General features: G+C 43.5%; 1 protein-coding gene across 3 annotated transcripts in view; it reads right to left on the reverse strand.

The window, feature by feature from the left end:
- Window positions 1-4,593: 4,593 nt before the first annotated feature.
- LOC142560766 (uncharacterized) overlaps window positions 4,594-21,048 on the reverse strand; it is a 69,292-nt gene continuing 52,837 nt past the window's right edge. For 2 of the 3 annotated variants that reach the window (XM_075673093.1, XM_075673095.1), the window contains exons 9-13: window positions 19,588-19,692; window positions 17,087-17,182; window positions 14,192-14,243; window positions 11,641-11,698; window positions 4,594-10,532 (exon numbers count right to left, since the gene is read on the reverse strand). In XM_075673093.1, coding sequence (XP_075529208.1) covers window positions 10,523-10,532; window positions 11,641-11,698; window positions 14,192-14,243; window positions 17,087-17,182; window positions 19,588-19,692 — 321 coding nt within the window. In that variant the 3' untranslated portion in view covers window positions 4,594-10,522. The remainder of the gene's footprint in view (window positions 10,533-11,640; window positions 11,699-14,191; window positions 14,244-17,086; window positions 17,183-19,587; window positions 19,693-21,048) is intronic. The other variant, XM_075673094.1, reaches the window with a different exon arrangement.

Genomic DNA, 21,048 nt, shown 5'->3' on the forward strand with positions numbered 1-21,048 from the left:
GAGGTATATCTCGAGGATCGGGGCTAGGTCCAGTGCTATTCAATATTTACATTACTGATATAGCTAGAATTGTGGAAGTACCTGTGTATGTCAAATTGTTTGCAGATGATTGTATTATTTTTAGTACCATTTGGTCCGTCTCCAATCGGATTTTTCTGGAAGCCACTTTGAATAGATTGGCAGAATGGTGTGATGTCCTGGATGCCTCACATTGACAACATAACCTCCGCAGCCCGTTAAAAGCTAGGATTTCTAAAATTTAATTTAGGAGACTCCACATGTTCATTACGATTAATTGCTTATAAAACATACATTAGACCTTTACTTGAATATTCTAGTGTCGTTGGGGGCCCGCAGACAGCCGTGGGTATTGAATGAGTAGAAAAATAAATTCAAAGATTAGCTGCTTGCTTTGTTTATAAACGCTATAAATGACGTGATTCTCCAACTGGCATGCTGCAAACAGCAAACACTAACAGACAGAAGAGAAACTGCCAGACAAAATTTTTCTTGCGGACTTTTCTTCCCAAAGCATAGAGTACAACAGTACAACTATATGACCAAAGACACATCTACAATTTCCCGCCACAAACACAGCAACTGTATTAAACCCATATTTGCAGGAACAAAGTATTTTAAATGTTCACTTTTCCTGAGAACAATTAGTGACTGAAATGCATTACCTGGAAATTCCAATTGGTTGCGGCACCCGCATGTTGGTATGTTTTGTCAATGTATCGTTACTACTTTTTTGTGATGTGGATTTTTCTACGCTTACTTTTTGTTGCATGTACTCATGTTGTAACCCTCTCCAGTTTGAATGTATGTCTGCAATTGGGATGTTAAATAACTAACTAAATAAATAAACAGATAGATCGATAATCAGCCACCAGGTAGTGCGTGAAGTACCCTAAGAATGATAATCACCTCAAGAACCTTCTCAACTACCCAAACTTCATAGAGCCTGATGTTCAATTCACATATGGGTGAGAAAGAGAAGGGTCCCTCCCATTCCTCGATATACAAGTAAACCAAACTAGCGGCTCTCTAGAATGTGTCTGCCATAAACCAACCCATACAGGCTGCTATCTACAATTCAAACCATCCAGCAAGCCACAAGATGTCTGTTGTAAATACTTTATTAAAGAGAAATGGAAGTTGTTGCACATTCGAATCTGACAGAAAGAAAAACAGTTCTTTGCGAACTCGGAAGGAATGGCTAGTCTAGTGACTTCCCCATTCAAAAAATCATCAAATAAAAGAAGAAAGCTAAACTACAGAAACTACAACCCTTGCCCACCTTCATTAGAAATGAGTATCTTTCCTCTACGTTAAGGGCACCAGTGAAGTGACCAGCTGGTTATATTAAAGAGAGAGGCCTAAACGTCGCCCACAAACCAACAGACACTTTGATAGCCTCTCCCCATGACCGAAGGACCATATTCCAAGAGAGACAGCTCAAGGCATCATTTACAGTATCACATGTGCCGACTGTCCAGCTGCGTACATTGGGGAAACAAGAAATCTAGATGGAAGCATCAACCACAGCCTCCTGCTTCCAGTGCCGACACCTCCGTGCGCAAGTCCACGTGCCCCTCCCTTCACCCGCACTGCCTTCTCGTCTTCCATGTCGGTCAAGAACACTACAAAAACAAAAACACGCTACAATCCCTAACGAAGCTCTCACTCCTCTACCCCTATTATTGTAGACTTTTATAAAGGCTGCACCTTGCTACCCTCTATCATTAACACAGAGTAAGGAAGCAAGTTGGTTTCGAAACGTCTCGTTTTAATAAATAAACTATTAGGTTGGACACACTCTTCTATTGCAAAAATGTTTTTGCTACTGTCAGGCATTTCTATCTTTACTGTAATTTCATTGTATTATATTGTCCTTATTGTAATTAGATCCTAATTTTAATCACTAACCTCTACTGACAAATGACTATATTTGCTGTTACATTCCTTATTTGTTATTGTGCCTGTTTATAGCATGCCATTAACAGTTACTGGTTAATATTCTGTGTTGAAAGTGGCACAAACGTAGGTCCTTGCCACTGCCTGCATTATTATTATTATTATTATTATTATTATTATAACTGTTAAATACCTAATTCATTAGCCCAACCAGAAAACGTAACTCTGCCAAATTGTTTAGCTTCCAGCATGACATGACATGCACTTACCGTGCAGAGTACAGCATTTCCTGGAAAGGTCAGTAGCATAAACACAACTTTACTTTGTTTACAAACCGATTGCAGATTGTCTTAACTGCGTCACTCTCGTAAGGAGTGAAAATTTCATTAAATCGAGGTGCATTCTGGCCTCCAAACATCCCCACGACCCATGATTCGAGTTCCAAAACTGCTGCTACTGCACCAAACACTTCCCGAGCCGTACCCTACGCTCAAAGGGCTCTGCATTGGGAACAACACACACAGCGATGCCAATTTCTGAATTATGCTTAATTTGTACCAGGAAAGAGAAGATGCAGTTTCCTCCTCAAACAGACTTACTGCCTCTGGCATGATGTCTTGCACTGCCATTGGGCTCGGCAGCTTGGTTTCACAGCTCGCCAAAAATGCAAGGCTTCGCAATGTCAGCTCCAGCGTACGTTAAAGGAATCGGCATGTTGGGAGTGAGACTGGGGCCGGGATACTGTAGTGATAATTTTACTCCGAATTCGTTTACTTTTCGCTTTTCGTCAGTGGACCACGATCTGCCTGGTTGTGCGTGGTAAATGATATAAAAAAATAAAATTGTGTGAAAAGAAGTGTTACATTACACCAGCCCAAAGTGCTGTTTTAAATCTAGAGTGCGGCAAACATAAAGAGGCATACAGTAACAGCAACATAGCCATTGTGCGTATAGTTCACTTCGTTTTGGTAGTGCCATGACATGAGGGCAAAAAAGAAGGTATGATGGACCGCCATGTGCTGCTCCGACAACTCGCAAAAGAAAGCATGTGTTCCTGAATCTATTATGGTCTTGTTAACTTTGCTTTCACCAGTCCTAGGAGTATTAAAGTGTTTGGTGATCAATAAGATGAAATTGTTCTAACAATGCATGTCCCCACTCACTTGGTGATGATGGAAGTTCCTGATTTTACTAAGGGGCATAGGCCAAGGATCGAGTGGCACGAGGTAGCTTAACAGAATTTCATTTGAAAAGGAGAAATGCCACTTAAAAGTAGTCCTGTCGTTCCTCATTCTTTGTTCTCGTGTTGTCGCGCTACCCAAATACCAGCTACGAATCCACTCCACTTCAGCTTGCCCGTCTTGAAATTTTTCTTCTCCCACCTACTCGCATATTTAGCTCGTTTTCTTGTGCATACATGACATGAAGGTTGTCCACAGTACTGTGCGAAACTAGTAACGTCAGCCGACAATAATGCGACAGCAGATTTCTGTGGCTTCGTTGCCCACAACTCCCTGACTCACTCACTGTACGCTGGGCCAGGATAATGTAAAGCTATTCGAATCTGTTTTTACTCCAAATCCACAATTAGCCTTCCGTGATAGGTCGAAATGGACGTGGCCCAAGCTGTTTTAGAGGTTACGTATCCAAGATATACTTATGAACCAAAAAAAGCTGTTGGGCTCGCTGTGAAACTAGGCAAGCCTTGCTTCACTTGATCGTCCACTACAGAAGCACAGATGCAAGCGACCAAGCTAACAGTGAGGCGTCTGCGAAAGTGATAAGTAGGCGAGACAGTTTCTTCTGAGCCACGATAATTGATGTGTCGGTGCGCAGTTCGGTGAATCAGAATGAGACTGTGCAAGAGAACGTAAGAAAATAGTAACTTGATGATTACAGCCGCTATGCTTCAAAGGAATACTAAACAGAAACACTGAAACCGTTTAGATTGATAAATGTAATGGTCAAAAACTCAGTGTTTGTTTATTTTGTTGCGAGAGATTGATTACTGGAAGAGAAAATGAAAGGAAAACTTCAAATCTTTGAATTTTATGCCAAAACCACAGCTAATGCGACATCATGGACTTTTAAATATATGTATTCTTATATATTTAGGCTGTTTTGGCGGTACAGTAAAGTTCTTGAAACTACTTCCTTGTGGCTCCTTGTGATGCAAAGTAGTCTATCTTTATCGATAAAAAAAATCAACTAGGTCGTAGCAGGCCTCGTCCAAATTCGTGACATCTGAGCAAGTTGTTGCAGGAACTTCTAAGCAGTGTGACCATCCTGCTTTTCTCGTGCCTTTGCTGACTTACCAAACATGCTCTCGCAGTTAGAGTGGCCTTTAGGGTAATTTAGAAGGGTAATTACTAATTTGCCAATACAGATCAACTTATTTTTCTTTTTAGTGTCCCTGTAACACCTGTGGACACCTACGTTGTAACAATGTCACTGGGACGGGAAATCGACTTCACTATAGAAGCGGATGAGCTACGGAACAGTCAGTAACGCAGGACAACAAAAAGATTTGTAGAAATCAGTAGTTTGGATAAAGCGATTATCTTATAACGACGGTTTACTGTAGTTTGAGCTCAGGTCGGTGAAGTGTGAGCGTCTCACCAAAAGTGGGGGGACGCCCTGTCAACACACAAACAAGACACACGCATACACCAGGTATATTTTGGCAAAGCATGTTTTATTGTTTTGTTCACTTAGCACTATGGCCGGCATCGGTTCATTGCACTGGAATTCACACGTGTTGCTGGCTCACGACGGAGCAGCAACAATTGTGATCAAATGCTGGACGCAAGCTGTGACGTGCGGACGGCCACACAACAACCTGCCGCAACACTGAGAAACTGCGCTCAACGAGGTTAGCCGTGCGGAGAGACACTCATTAATCGTGCCACTGGACAGATGTCTAGCCCGAGCTGCCGTACCTCCACAATAAAAAGAAAAAGTCTTTTTTGTTTTTTTTAACGAGACGCTTTTGGCAACGTGCGAAAGTGCGAATTTCGGGCTCAGAATTGCCAGCTTTTGTCAAAGTCTGTTTGTAGTGGAAAAAGCACGACACTGTCCAATGACACATCGTGATCGTTCAGCAAGCAGAATGAGTGATCGCTGAGACCAACTAGTGAAACTTCTCAGTCTGCAAATGTCCTAGTAAATGCAATGATGAAAAATGTTGCGACAGCAGTAGAGCTGAAACTCTATATAACAAACCCGGATATAATGAACTAGTGTATATAAAGAACTAACGGATATAACAAATCAAGTTCAACACAGTAAACAAAATGCTTTCTTGGCAATATCAGTGTGTAAATAGCGAATACTGGATGCAACGAAGCTATTTTTGTGCCGGATGTAATTTTGTTATTTCGAGGTAGACAGTAGTTTGCCTTTTAGGTGTGGGCAATTCAAAGAGGCTTGTTGCAGTAAAAGCAGGAATGATGACAAATGATAAAACAGTAACAGTGCAATAAAACATTACAACCTACACATGCACAACGCAAATGCTTGCATGGCTCCACACTCTCGTGTGAGATCTAAAGAAATGAGAAAAATGTGACCTTAATTCGGGGCATCAGTTTAGTCCAGCTGAAGTGGGTGATGCCTGATGCCTGTTCCATCCAAACAAGGCATCACATACGCACTGAACCTCTGGAGTTACCTGGTAGCTATGGACATGACTGGCTCACATAATTTTATTTCAAAAGTTAGGCTTAACGAACGAGAGAAGCTCAATTCTAAACTGGCAAATGCTGAAACGTATAAGAGGGCATTAATTTACACGTGGGGAAAACCCACAGCATGAAAAATCTACAGCAAATAAAAGGAATCTAACAGTGAATTCTACTACCTGGTGTCTTAAGTGAGCAGATGAATTGCACCTGGATATTGAAAATGCAAATTTGACAAAGGAAAAATGTGACAGTGTGCGCTCGATCACGGTGGAAGTTTTCGCACGCATCCAACAGAAGTGATGCTATGCAAAAAGTGAAAAAGTGAAAAAAAGTGAAAAGGTGACTGAAGAAATAGTCTTATTATTCTACATATCGGAACGCATACAGGTTCCTTGTTCACAATGCTACGGACTCTAGAACTTTCAGTCGAACCTGTTCCTCGAGTCATAGAACACGATTCAAAACAGCTAGCAGAAAATTCGAAGATACTCTAAATCAAATTGCCGGAAACAAACTCTTTGCCACAGGTGGATGAAAAAAGATTTTCTCCAGACAAATCAGTGGGATTCACCGTAAGCTAGCGGTAATCCCTGGAAATTAATCTCACACTCTCTCTTGAATGTAAACAGACACAAATCGCCTATGATCCACGCGTTCATCTCCACAGGCCTCTAAAATGGAAAAAAAAAAAAAGTTTTCTTTTTATGACCCTAACAAATGCTTGCCAAGTTTAGACACATTTAGAAATACAGCAGCACTCAATAGCACATTTCTACTACACCCAGAATGCTGAAATGCAGAACGGAATCAAGGGCAATTTATTTCGGAATGCTTTCTTGGAAAAAGAGCACAGTGTGAGTCGGCGCTTTCGCCACATTTAATGTAAAAAAAGAAAAATGGCGGATTATTTCTATAACCGCTCTTTGAGCATTGCTGTGACTGCTGATTCACTATCGATTACACCTACACATATAACCGCTTCATGACTTGAACAATGCACCGCTCCCCGGTTTTACCAGAGAAATGGGGGTTGTGCGAGGAAATACGTCGATTCGCAGTCTTCTGTGACTTGGCTTCATCCTTTGGATAGCAACTACAATGAGGAGCTAAGCAGTGTAGCCAACACTTCCATTTAAGCGAGGGCACACATGTGTAATTTAGACTGTCACCAATCACGAAACAGATGGGCCTATTTTGTTAACTATCTTGTGACACCTTCAAGTGGATCTCTAACCCTGTAAAGTGTAACATGAGTTTCTGATATGCCGAGTTTGGTACCTCAGATATATCAGATTTTAGTGCAACAAACCCTGTGGCAGAATTTTTGATACCCTGGAGTGAGATTTCAATTGCGGATAGTTAAGAAAGCTCATCACTATACTGTATTTTTACTTGGAAAACATTTCATTCCTTACATTGCACGAATATACTCTCCATGGCCACAAAACAAGTTCTTCCAAGTTTCCTTAACGCGGAGCTGTGTTTCAGCTTTTTAGGCTGCAACGGTAATGTAGGCCAGTATTTAAAGCTTTACTACAATATTCAACTGGCTCCAAATTAAATATTGAATTATGGGACGTAAACTTCTCAACACACTGGCTATGAAAGGTGTTATATAGTGGGGGGGCAGTCTGGATTAATTTTCACCACCCGGAATTTTTGAGCGTGCAGCTGATGACCTCACGCTCAAAAGGGCAGCTCTGTTTTATAGTTTGTCTTTTCTGACGTCCTCTTTTCATACATCGACGTGCACGTAAACAACACTCATTCAGCCAAAGAAACAGCACCTTCGTGGCTGCCATAGCTTGAAAAGTATGGCACGCTTCACTCGCAAGACAACATTCCCGCGGACAATCTGGGTTGGATACGCAACTGCGTGTGGACAGAGCTGGGCCGCACGGCAACGTGGCGCGGTTGCAATGTGAGCTTTCGTGGACGCAAAAGTGTGTCGCCCAGCGACGGACTCTCGGGAAGCTTGCGCTATGGCACCTTTAAAAGCCAAACATTGAGTGACTGCTTCGATAACAAGTGACGGGGCCCTTTCTTCTAAGCAAACGCTAGGTTCTTTTGGGCTAACAAGATGTGTTCTTTGTTTTCTTACAGCATCATATCGAACAACAGTCAGAGGACAGACCTCGAGCATGTTTCCCTCGGGAATTTATACACAGAAAAAAAAAAAACACGCTACCGGGCTTCTTTAGACCATTCATGAGGCATGCATTAATTCATACGTGCGGTAGAGATGTGAAGAACTGCAATTGGCAATTAAATGAAGAGGAGTCAAACCGATGGTCCAAGCTTTCACGTGTCTCCTGTTCACAATGGGCCAGGAAAAAAGAGCGACTGACGACCAAGAATACCAAACCAATACAACAGTGTCCCAAGCTGGCCCCCACTTTCATATGCGTTCTTTGAAAGATACCAACATTTTAAGGAGCCAGCCTGCACCCAAACTGTGCCTATTGCTATCTTGTGCTTTCGGGCTGCGAACATGCCAGCATATTTTTTACTAGTCCGACTTTGTCTGCGAATGGGTAATGTATGTGATACTATAAGCAGCAGAGACAGGCATGCCTGCTCTGACAATCCGAAGGAGAGGATTGCATGGTCACAGTGTTCAAGTCAACGCACATGTGGACAAGAACAAACTGCCATAACTTTAAACGGCGCCGCAACGAAAACTTGCAGGTACTCTTCAGCACACATCCCAAATGACCTGCGCTCGATATCAGTGTGACGTGTGAAACTTGAGCCAGTCTCTTTGACATTCAGTGGCATGGATTTTTTTTTATACATAGATCGAGAACTTCCATGCCCCGACGAAAATGCATGAGACTCGTTGCCGCACCCTAAGAATAGGGTTGACTGCTGATGGCCTAGTTGTACACTGACTTACATGGTCTTCTGACTACTTATGAGCATTTCAAAGCTTCATCTTGCGCTGTCAGCAGTGACCTTGCAGAATCTGGACTTTCGTTAACAGCGGCGCGACAAGATGCCATGGCAACAGTCAACTGTAGACAAGCACACAGACAAACACAAGCCCTGGCGGTTATGGCGAGGAGAACACGTACACAGGTAATGGCCTGGAAAAGGTGAAGCAACTGATTTCACCTCAAACTATGCATTCTCACACTTTCTGGAACCTGGGCGGCCCTGCCTGAATACATGCCTCAGAATTGCGATTCACGAGACTGGCAAGCGAATCGAAACCGGGGCAAAGCCTGGGAAAACGAAAGAGCAGCTACCCTTCGGCGACGGCGACGAGCGAACATGGTGCGACAATGACACCCACAACAATGCTGCTAGCTAGAGGATGATTGCTGTCGCGGTTGGAAGTCAAAATTCGCGAGATGCAAAATTCGGGCCCAACCGCCACGTAACGCCGAGTCGTGCACGTGGGCGACACTAACGAGAGCTTGAGGAACAGGAATCCGGGTACACTGCCGGAATAGAAATGCGTGCAGCATTCTGCCGACACACAGGCTGGTGGAGTCATTTCCCAGTCGAAGTTTCCAACGAGTGTCACGACATACCGCTTTTGGGAGTTTCGCTTGAGCTGTCAATGGCAGGCAGCCTTTCTGTGCGACACGATGCGATCCTCCTCATTCAAAGTCCTCTGGGACTGCCGTATGAAAAGCTAGTCACTAGCCCTTTGAAGACAAAAAGAAAAGGAAAATAGCTCATCAAAATGTGAGCTGCCAAACGCTTCTTCCCCTTATCATCTATGTCTGGTGATTTGTTACGTTGACAGGGTTCTTACAGGCCAAGGGACACTGCCGTGCCTAGTACAGCCATATTTCTAGAGTCTAGAAGTGACGCATCCCACCTCAGTCACTAGAGGGCAGCGGCAGCACCCAGATGTCATGGGAGGATGAAGCTTAGCGCAAAAGCTCCTCAAGTGGCCATGTTTAGGGTCTATTCCCACCAAACTGCTGCAGCCGCAAATGAGAGAAATGGTTGCTAGTGCACGTCTAGGGCACTTCTGCACTAGACGGCTGGAATAATACAACGACCAATTCACGTCAGACGTTTCGCGCAATCAGAAAGCAGATCCAACTGCATCCCCAGCTTTTGGCTGCGTGTCTGATTCACTGCTTTCATCTGCCGACCAAGTGAGGCAATGGTTCGAGCTTGGGCGAGTGGAACGGCCAGATTTCGCATGCACATTCCAGTAACATCTGCATCTGCAGCTGTGTGCGGGAATAGACCTTTAGAAACAGCTGCAGGGGAATCGGGAGACACCAGAACAAGTAACACCTAGGAGGAGAAATTCCCTGGCAGCGTTAGTGTGGGCAGAAAAAACTAACGAAAAAAAAGAAAAAGAAACACTATGGGATGGAAAAGCCTAAAGGGGTGTAACGTTTACAAGTACCGTCTCACGGTGCAGAATGCGAAGTTGCACCAATATGCTAGGTTTCTATGGCAACCACAACAACTGCCCGGGACAGTTGCCTGTGTCACCACCAGGTGGCAGCATACTACAGTTTCAGTCCTGGACGACAGATTGGCTAACTGATTGTTCGACTGACTCGTGGGGCTTGATGTCGCAAAGCAAATACTGGGGCTAAGAGGAGAGACGTAGGGAATGGCTCCGGATGACTTCTAACCATCGTCCTAGGGTTTCACGACAATATCCATTCGTGCCAGCATGCCGGGAAACAAATTTCCTCCTCCTAGGTGTTGCTTACTCTGTGCGCTAACGCAAGCAAACATCACAGCTTGCTTTCCATATACGGCCTTGGCTCCCTCAGCATGGCTTGCTCTAGACTGCTGTAAGGCAGTCGTGATCCGGGAAGGAGTGCTGCCAACGCCCTAGCTCAAGGGTCTGCCGACGCCACTTGGTGCGCCACGGAGGACGGACTTCGGGGACATCGGGCTCACGTCGGCTCACTCACGCCAGCCGCCATCAGGTGCCTTTGTCACGGCTGCCTGCGTCACAAGTGTGAACACTTTGTACTCTGGGATAGCGTCATAAAAAAGAACACAAGAAAAGAACTGAGAAAATTCCTCGCAAGAAGTGCTCGGAAGTAGCCAAATGAAGAATCAGGTGGCTAAAATGTAGCTAAAGTACTTACTGCTTCCATATAACTATATTTAGTATAGAATGCTGCTACTTAACTAACAGTTTAGTGTTTTAGTGTCTATAAACTCTTGACATCACACAATGACAATATGTTTTCCTACCCAAAAAGAAAAAAAAAGGAACCGAGGTCAACTGTCTCCAATGTTAGACAAAACAGCCACAGTTTTTCACCAGCCTTTCGTATAATGAATTGGCATCTTGGGTCACAAATGCCACAAGCAAAAGAGCTCGAGCCTTTTATGCAGACTGCGCATGGAGTGACAATCTTGCACAAGGTAAAGCAAAGCAAATACAGCTCACATATATATATATATATATATATATATATATATATATATATATATATATATATATATATATATATATATATATATATATATATATATAGCAATGATGTTGCTCTATCTCACCTGGCAGGCAATACTGTAGTAACTAATATAATAATATCATAAGAATCCAACAAACACTGACACTGAAATCGGGCCTCTCGATTAACCCCCTTTCTTCTCCTTTAATAATAGTAATAATAATAATAATAATAATAATAATACTAATAGAGTAGTTAATGTTTTACAGCAGCAACTATGTGCTTTCAGGAATGCCACAGTTGAGAGCTACAGATTAATTTTGGTTGCCTCGGATCTTTTAATCTGCTCCCTAGGCTTAATACTCTAAGCAAAGCTTCAGGGCAGCTAGTTTACCAGGTTCAAGTTTACTCTAGTGATAGAGCTTAATACCGCACGAGTACTTTTGCTTTCCATCCCCGTACATGTGTGGCCACCGCAGCGGTAAATCTAACCCCTGACCATACGCCCAGCAACAGAATGCCATGGCCATCTTGGCAGGCTGAACAGCGAATTCCGACTCTGCTATTACTGATAGCGCTACTTGAATGGCGGTATAGTACTGCCAAATTTGGAACAAAATTGGCTGGTTAAGCACTTGACTACTCACTTGGTGGGTACGTTGGTTGGCACTGCTGGAACCACTTTCTGGCCAGTGTTGGCCTCTGCTGAAAGTAAACAGAAAATGAACACAAAAGTCAAGAGGCAATGACAACCAAAACAATGTGCAGTTTGGCTAACACAGGTTTCACAGTCTCATGTCTTTCTCCCTTAGTTGAACTCGATTTTTGTCACAGACAGTGCTCAATGTACTACCTAATGCACACTTTTTACCAGCGTTATGGTAACAGTATATCATTTATATTCGTTCCTTCTTTTTTTTTCTTATTGCTGTTCTGCTGCTTTGTAATTGCTCATACAGTTTTGGAGCTTTCTCATTTCTGCTTTTCTTTTACACTCCACGCTGCCTGCTGCCTTTTATTTGTCATGGCTACTAGGACTAGTCGAAGTTGCTGTTTTTGATTACTTTTATTCTTACGTAATGCAATTTGGCACCCTTGTTTCGGAAGGCAAATATACTGTAAACATCACGTCATCTATGCACCTGAACTCCGTGTTGCCACCTCTGGCCGGACAGTGTAATCTACAGGTTGTGTCAACCAATCGCAACAGAAAACCAGAAGCAGGGCTCCCCCTTTTTCCGCCACTGATCGCCCTCTGTGCAGCAACCAAGAATCAGTTATCTTCCCCGTTCTCTGAACTACGAAGCGAGCTCTCATTGCTGATTGGCTGACACGAGTCCGAGTGGAAGAAGTTGAAATAGTGTACACACTTAAGTGAGAGCTTTAGCTTGGGAGCTACCACATAAACATGGGACCAGAGAAATCATCTTACTCGGCTACCACTGCACCAATTAAGACACCAACTTTTTCAGAAAAATTCTTGAAAATTGCAAACATGTCAGGAAACTCAACCACTCTCAAGTTTACAACTCTAAACTCGGCAATGAAAAACAATGTTGCACATCTGTAAGCTGCACCTATTAATACATCTGAAGTGGACAAATTTGATGTACAGTTAAACCTCAACATAACGAACTTCAACGTAACAAAATTCTTGATATAACAAAGTATTTAACTTTTCTGAACCTCTTGTTCATAGGACACCACGTATTTAGAACCTCAATATAACAAGGTGCGTTTTAATGCAATTTCAATATAACGAAATTGCAATGATGCTGTAAAGGAATGCCAAGACGATAAATGGAAACTTCCGTGGACGCAGATGGTCAAATGATTGAATTACAAGCAGGTGCTTGCAAACGCACCTCTTGGGAGGAGTGTGGCGTAAGTTGGCGCATGGCTATAAGCGTGACTGAGCGCATATGCAGCCGCGTACTCTACTTTAGATATAATCTGCCGCGTGTGCAAGGAGTGGGCATGCCGAGGCGGCGTGGCACCACGTAAACTGTCCTGGCCCGCATTTAGTATAGGAGGTTGCGTAATCTGCAGTTTCGGTGACCCGCTCGAGCGAGAGGCAGATGAAGCATTCGCTCGCCACTGCCGGCACTTTTCCTGATAGCGTCGCCCCATTGTCGGGGCAGAGTGCACGCGATAGAGAGGCTGGCTTCGCTTAATTCATACCACCAAGAAGGTATGGTCGACGCACCTGGCATGAAACTATATCATTCGTTGCCGACTATCAAATTTATCAAAACGAATTGTTTTCGCATTGCAATTCACTTTTTTCAATTGCCCAGTAATTTGGAAAATTCTGCGACCCCTTTCCGTGCAAGAAAAATCTGTTGGTGGCTGTACTTATTAGCACTTCTATGCAAAGGTTTTGCTGCTGTGGAGCCACAACTCAAGGCGAATTTGGCATATAATCCGCACACCGACTTTACTGTTAAATTAAAAAAAAATTTTGTTGCGCCAGAATACAGCATTTCCAATGGAAGGTGGGAGCAGGAGGACTGCCAGGTCAGAGATGCTGCCGCCTGAGTTTGTGCTACTGGGGTGCATGGTCGGTGGCGCGAAGTGTTAGGATTAGTCGTCGCAAATGCTCACGTGTCCAAATTACCAGTCGTTTTCGCACACTGAAGTATGCATAACTAAACTAAACTGGCAGTTTGAATTGATTACATTCCACTGTACCACGTCCCCTAAATTGCACAGGACATAAATTATCGAGGAACGTTTACAGGGCGTTGCGTGTTGTAAATGTACACTGCAAAGTTCAGAAGCTGACTGCAAGAAATTAGAACAGTGCCTGAACTTGAGATTAATGGTGCAGTTTCTCGATAAAAGACACAGTGCAGAAACTGGGCATGAAAGAGTGGACTGGACACAGCCCTGAGAAGTTACCAAGTATGACAAACTATCAGCATGCTTTGTAGACAGCTGACAGCGATGCGCATTTTTGTGCGTGTTTGCAAGAATTACCAAGAAATGAAAGAAAAAAAAAAGGAAAAAAGGCCAAAGGCTATTGAAAGTTGCTCCTAATGCATACACCGCACTGTTGCAAGATGTCATCTATAATGATTTTGAGGGTATAGATGAACTTGTGTTGAAGAAAGCGTGCACGCATAAAGCGAAAATAAAGATCGATTGATGGACTGACTGAAATAAGAATACAGTGTTACCAGGATGAATTTCACTGACCTGATGAGTTGAGCTGCTTGGTTACAGCTGGCTGAACAGGTGCGGCGGTCGGCTGCAAGGAGACATTGCGAATGCATCAGCATTTGTTCTTGGTGCAGCAGCAAATTCATTCATGACAAAATTGCTCACAACAGAATATGCTGTGAAACCTCTCCCCTCTTCTGACATAGTGCATTTGTTCGATTATAAGGCGAGGGTGCAGTTGGGGTGCCGAGGGTACAGTGACATGGAGTAGCCAAAGGGTTATTCAGACTTGGCAAGGATATCCCAAAATAATGAATTACTGACAGAGTCAAAATGCCAGATAGTGATCTTTAAAAGAGCGAAAAGGAGCTTCAACACACAGAGTGGGGATTATATGCGAATTTTGACTTTAGGTGTGCTTTCACGGCAGCACGAATCTTGCCTTACAGTGTGGCTTCACAGCATTATAGTGTCTGCTGCCGTAAAATCACACTATGAGGCGAAATTCGCGCTGCCGTGAAGCCACACCTAAAGGTAAAAATTACGTATGAGGTCGGGGGTGACTTCAAGACTAAGAATTCTGAGAAAAAAAAAATACCTCGCCTTATATTGAAACAAACATGGTTGTTCAACTTTGGAGTTGACATGAATAGTTGCACACAATTTAACCACTGCTATAGGTGTGGTTGGGATATTCACACGTGAAATATTCCCTTGAATATAAGCTGGATCACCGAGGACAACCCTCTTAGAAAAAAAAAAGAGAAATGAAAACAATCTGCATAACTTGTGCCGGTAACTACATACAGCAACATTCAAATGTTCATGAAGGTGATCCAGCACAACTGTCAGTGCAAGGCAAAAGCTCCAGAAACAATCATGTTTTGCATGTTCAGCCAACACCACCTGCATGGATGGTCTCAGCTGAATTGTGTTGCAGCTTCGTTCCCCAGCAATGTGTTTTGCACTCACACTAACCTGCGCCCAAAGGATAAACTTGTGTATAATGAGCGCCAGCATTAAGTTTCTTGAATGCTTTAGTGTAGCTTACACATTAAAAAAAAGCAATATATTTTAAAAAATACAATGCAGTACAATATTTTGGCGAAGCAGTGCATTCGGAGAAAAGACGTTCGCACAAACATCAATGACGAGGACGTACACAGGTGCTAAACTGCGCCTACTGATTTATTGCTCAAAGACAAACTTCTTTTAGTGAGTGCTTCGGTAGGCACACACGTCAGGACAGCTGCATGGCGAGGAAGACAAATAACAAAAATTTTGGCACAACCAATTTCACAATGAATGTCGACATTACTTGCGATTAACACTGAAGCAACGCGTCCATACGCTGCGTTGCCACCCCAGAGGTGCGTTACGTACGAGGCGTGTGTGCAATCGCATTCCTCTCTCGATTCCCAGTGAACGTGCTGCATCATTCAGCGGCGCCGGATCGTTTCCATCAAAGCAGTGGGCAATTTTTAAATCACTTTTTTGCTATTGAAGACCATTTTGCCATGCTGACTGGCACATAGTCACGCAAGCTGGCGTCAGAAGAGTGACGTATGCTCAGTAGACACACCCAGTGACCGAAGTTAAGCATCAAACAGAGAGGTTCAGTGAAGAGTGGCACATATTTACACAATGCCACATGCCCGCTGACCCACGTTAGTCGGACAGTTGGTTTCGAGCTCTGTTCCTACAGCACAGCAGCGCAATGATTTAGCCATTCTAACATGGCCTACGCAGTGAACCAGGTTGGCAGGAAAAATGGTTGGAGCCATAAACAGGTAGATAAGACAGTTAGCCCCACGAGAGTGCGTGCAGTACCCTAAGACTGCGAATCGCTTGAAAAAGTAACACATAGATGAAAGTATGCATCTGAGCAATAAACCGATAGTTGCTCTTCGGTGCCTGCGTGTGTCGACAATCAATCATGTTTGTGTGGACATCATTCTTCCAGGTGCGCTGCTTCACCAAAGTCATGGATCACCGACTAGTCCATCAGCACCTATTAGGCAATAAAATAATTTGGCGCAGTTAAACATGCTTTGTCGCTTTGCTGCTTCTTTTGGGAAGCAGACTGCGGCACAATACACTCGACTTGCGTTAATTCGACACTGACGGGACCGACGAAATTGATCGAATTATCCGGTGGGTAGAATTAAACAAGATGCAGAAAAAACGCCATAACACACCACTAATTTATTTGAGAGTATTTGCCCGATTCTAGCATGCCCCGAATCAAATGCATGCCAAATTTCCATGTGTCCAACGTAGAAATGTGATTAAAGCTCCTTAACAAAGTAGAAATCTAACGCGTGCCCAATTTTTAGAAAAAAAAAAAAAGAAAAGGCGAGGGTCATGTGTTGCTAATGGCAGCCTGTTTTCTAAAGTTACCTTCGCCACACGGCAGCTTCAGTCAGCTTCGCCGCAATACATACCTGTTATGCGGTAAAGCATACAAACGTCGCGACGGCAGTTCTGGCTGGTTATCTGGTTGCACTGCGCACGCAATTTTCAGCCCAATCTTCCCGAAAAGAAAAAAGTAAAAGAGGCACGCGCTAGAGTCGGGCAAATACCGTAATCGTACATTGTGAGCTGCGGCCACTGCTGGAAAAATCTTCCTGGGACAGGCCGAAAACAGGTTTTCAATGGGAGACGACGTGTCAACATACTCACTGTCCCTTAAGCTCCGCCAAAAGAGACGCTGCCACTAAAGTGGCCGCTGTTGAAATTACCATAGGGGTCGGGTGCGTGAGTGATCACTGGTCACGTTCGAATCATTTAGCAAAGGCCAATTTTAGGATCGAAATAATGAAAGTTTTGCTCCACAGAAATGCTTGGGCACCGACCAGGACCTTCGGTCAGGATCAAACTAACTGAAAGCTTGAAGTAACTGGAGTCAAGAAGTACACTGTATATGGGTACCTGGGTGCTATGATGTGATGGCGGGGAGTGTGCGTAGAGGGTGGCCTGTTGTAGGAGCTCAGCAACTTCGTCGCTTGCCGAGTGATTGACACCAAGCTGCCAAGAAGATGGTGAAAGAGAAAGAAAGAAAAGAGGCATTAATCATGTAACTTTAGTACATTCACCACAAGTGACCAGAGGACAGCACCTCGGTTTATACTAGTTGTCCCAACCAAGATGAAGAAAGTTAAGAAAGAAAGAAAGAAAGAGAGAAGCTTTCTGGGCAGATGAAACCAACTCTATGTTGTTTGGTGACCCCCAAAGAAGCCTCTTGTATTTTTTTTCTTGTTAATAAAGTAATTTTGATACTGATTAATTAAGCTTAAAGGAAAGCCCAGAGTAGTTTTCTTTTAAATGTGGAAGAAAAGCTAAGCAAGAAGTAACACGTTGCAAACAATGATAACTGGTGTTTTAAAATGTACTTACAAATGTCATATTGACATTGTCACCATGAAGTTCACAATTGAAAAGTTAGTTGTTTAACAAGGCTTGGTGCTGGGCTAGTTGGTTCATGACATAACTTAAATAGAGAAGAGTGCAAAAAAAAAAGGGCATGGACAAGTTAGCTGTCAAGTGATGTTAAGTTAGTTGTTTATTAATCACTAATTACGAAGTTAATAAGAACACAAGAAAGCAAGGCCAGAACATGGCACTGCTAACTGAACACTGGGACATGCTCACGTGTACTCAACACATGTTGCGTTTTCAGTTATCTTAGTTCCAAGGTGGGTGAAGCCCACGTATCCTGCTATAATGAAATGCGTGACCAATGATGGGATTGAACTTCGGCCTTCCAGCAGAACAGCCCGATGCTCCACCCATGAGGCCACGATAGCACGTGATCTTCTCTCGTGCCAAAGTCTCTCTTTGAAACGTATGGTGCATGTGTCACGTGACAGTTTGTCACGTTCTTCCCTCGTGATTGCCAGCACCGTGAGACACTGTGTTAGACTGTGCCAACTTCAGGATTGGCCCTTAATTTTAATCGGACAGATATACCTACAAAGTGGGTGCCGTCCACCTACAGTTTCACAATAAAATACAGGAGGTTTACTTCTGAGGCCTGCAAACAACACACAAGTGGTTTTATCTTCTCACACGGCTTCACTCTTCTTTTAAAAAAAAATTGCTCTGTGCTATGTGGGACACCCGGTACGCTGATGGCACAATCGTGATGGAAATAATATACAGGAGCAACAGGCCGTACGTCCAACTTTCAACTGCAAAAGGGTACGACAATGTACTAGTTTGGTTCACCTTGGAAGGCGTCGGAAGCAGCTCAACAAACGTAGATGGAGGCCACAAATGAGACCTGTCGTGTGTTTCCCCGGTCTCCGTCACATCTTTTTCACACAGTTTCCTACGCCTCCTAACTTAAAAAAAAAATGAATTAAAATTAAATTCGGTGGTTTTACGTGCCAAAACCAAGATATAATTATGAGGCACGCCATAACGGGGGACTCCCGAGTTAATTTTGAACGCTTGGGCTTCTTTACCATGCATGCAATGCGTGGTACGTGGATGTTTTTGCATTTCACCCCCATCAAAATGTGGCCACTGTGACCGGTATTTTGACACCACGGCTGGTGCCCCTAACATTCAAAACTGCGGATTAGCATGAGGAGCTACTGATTCATTCACTGGCCCACTTACACAGCTGAGGCCTTCATAAAGGATGCATACAGAATGACTCTCGCAAGTTCACAAAAAAGACCAATAAACAAGGAAGAACAGCCACTGATCACAAAGGGGAAAAAAAAGGCAGAAAGGTACGTCACATGCATTGTGCTAGTAACAGGGAAAAGCTTGATACTAATAAGAAAATGATAAAACAGCATGCTTTAAGTATCACTGGTACGATACTGAGGTAATATGCTTGCATAATACATTAAAAAGTTATCAGTAAGAGCGCAATGCCAAGCACACTTTGGATGGCAGAAAGGACAGGTTTTAGAAGGTTTGCACTAGATGCCCACACCCACAGCCAATGGTACTAAGTTGAGGTTGAAAGTTAAAGCAAGTGTTCGTAAGGCATCCTTTTGGCCATGCCTTGGATACAATCTCCATGGCGCTATCTTATGCCACCTTGCCACATCGTGGTGTTTTAGGCACCACTCACAACTGACAGACTTTATTAAGTAAGGCACATGATTAGCATTGCTGTCTGCAACTATTTCGTACCTTGCTTTTTTTTTTGTTCTTTTGTGCGTGCATGACTTGGGTGGAGAGGCTTGTTTGGGAATGGCTTAAATGCATGGTTTTCGCAACTTCTTGAGTTGCAAGTAGAGCCATTGTCCTCTTATTGTGTTCTGCTCCGTGTAAAGGCTGCTGCTGTAAATCCACGCTAACTGTCCCAAATGTCTGTTCTTCACCAATAAACTGTTCCACGACTAAATAATGACGCAGTGCTGCAACCGACCATCTCAATTTCCAAGCTTGGCCAGTCCGGCCATTCGGCTTACCTGCGCCTGCAGTCCGTGGTAGACGGTGCCCAGGTGACTGGCCACCCTCAAAACATCCACAGTGGAGCCATTGACCGTAGCATTCGGAGACAACAGCTGGTCCAACTGCAGCAACATGGGGGGGGGGGGGGGGGGGGGAAACAAGCAAAACATGTTTTAAAGAGCGAGAAAACTAAAAGTATTCAAAGAGCAAGATATTTGGTCAGTCACGACGACACGAAGGAACAGACTCTGAGGTGAGAGAAGGCACAGAGAAAATTATGTTCAGTTGAAGTGTAGAAATAATACAGTAAAGGCAAATGAAAGTGGACGAAAAGATAACTCGCTATAAGTAGGAGCCAAAGTCATGTTTTCCACATTACACGTGCAGTGTTCTACCAGCTAAGCTACTGCGGTGACCATCGTGTTGCCTACTATTTGTGTAAAGTGCACAAGATTACCTGTGGGTATGTTAGCCAGGGCTGCTCACAGACAAAGCAGCAGATGTGGAGAACAACTTTTTACTGCAAGCTTCACTGTCTTGATTGTTTGTTTCTTCAACTAAAATCCGAAGTGTCGTTCCTGACGATGGCGAAATAGCAACGGCTCATAATAATAATAATAATTGCATTTACACGGACCACAAAGGAAGGTGTTTAATGCATTAATTTAGAAAGAAGCAGAGAGAGAGAGAGAAACAACATTATACGTGAAAAATTCTAAGCCTACGAAGTTGGGCATGGTCAACCAACAGTAAAAAAGAACTCGACCAGTTCTGGAGTTATGAAGCTAGTTGTGCTTGTGCAAAGGTCTTTGCCATCGGGAATTATGCAGATAGCCATAGGTGATCATAAATCATGCCAGGCATTTCGTTGGCAAAATTGCTGAGTAGAACATAATGTCTGCGTGTATGGCGCAAGTCAGCTATTGGTCCTTTTGATACATGTGACCGCTGGAAGCACAGACATGTTTTAGTCATCTGGCACAAAACGTGCGGTCCACGCATGAAAATAGCATTGGTTGGTTGCGATTGTTCCATTGCTGCGACCAGCAAAGTTGCAGAAAACATTTTTCTGTGCAGATATGTATGAATCAAAGCACAGGATTCTCGCACATTGATCTGGACGAGGGTCAATGGCAAGTTGATTGCAACTAAAAAATATTTTAGGCATCATTGATTTATGCACCAAACTAGGTGACTGCAGCAGCTGTGATTGTGAGTGCTATAGCAACAGTGAAAGTAGTCAAATAGGTGTGCAAGTACAGTAAGGAGCAAAAGTGCGTGGACCACGGCACCAAGAAAAAATATAAATTTCTTTCACTACAGCTGCGCAAGGTGACAGTCTCTCAGTAGATTGCGTTGGTTGAAAAGGCACACACAGACTGAACTGCTTAAATTTAATGTGCATTCTTAGGCCTCAAAAAAAAAAAAAAAAAAAAAGATAAATTTTTTTGCAGAATCCGTGGTCCACAGACTTTTGC

Source organism: Dermacentor variabilis, chromosome 10, assembly GCF_050947875.1.
Source record: "Dermacentor variabilis isolate Ectoservices chromosome 10, ASM5094787v1, whole genome shotgun sequence".
Taxonomy (NCBI): Eukaryota; Metazoa; Arthropoda; class Arachnida; order Ixodida; family Ixodidae; genus Dermacentor; species Dermacentor variabilis.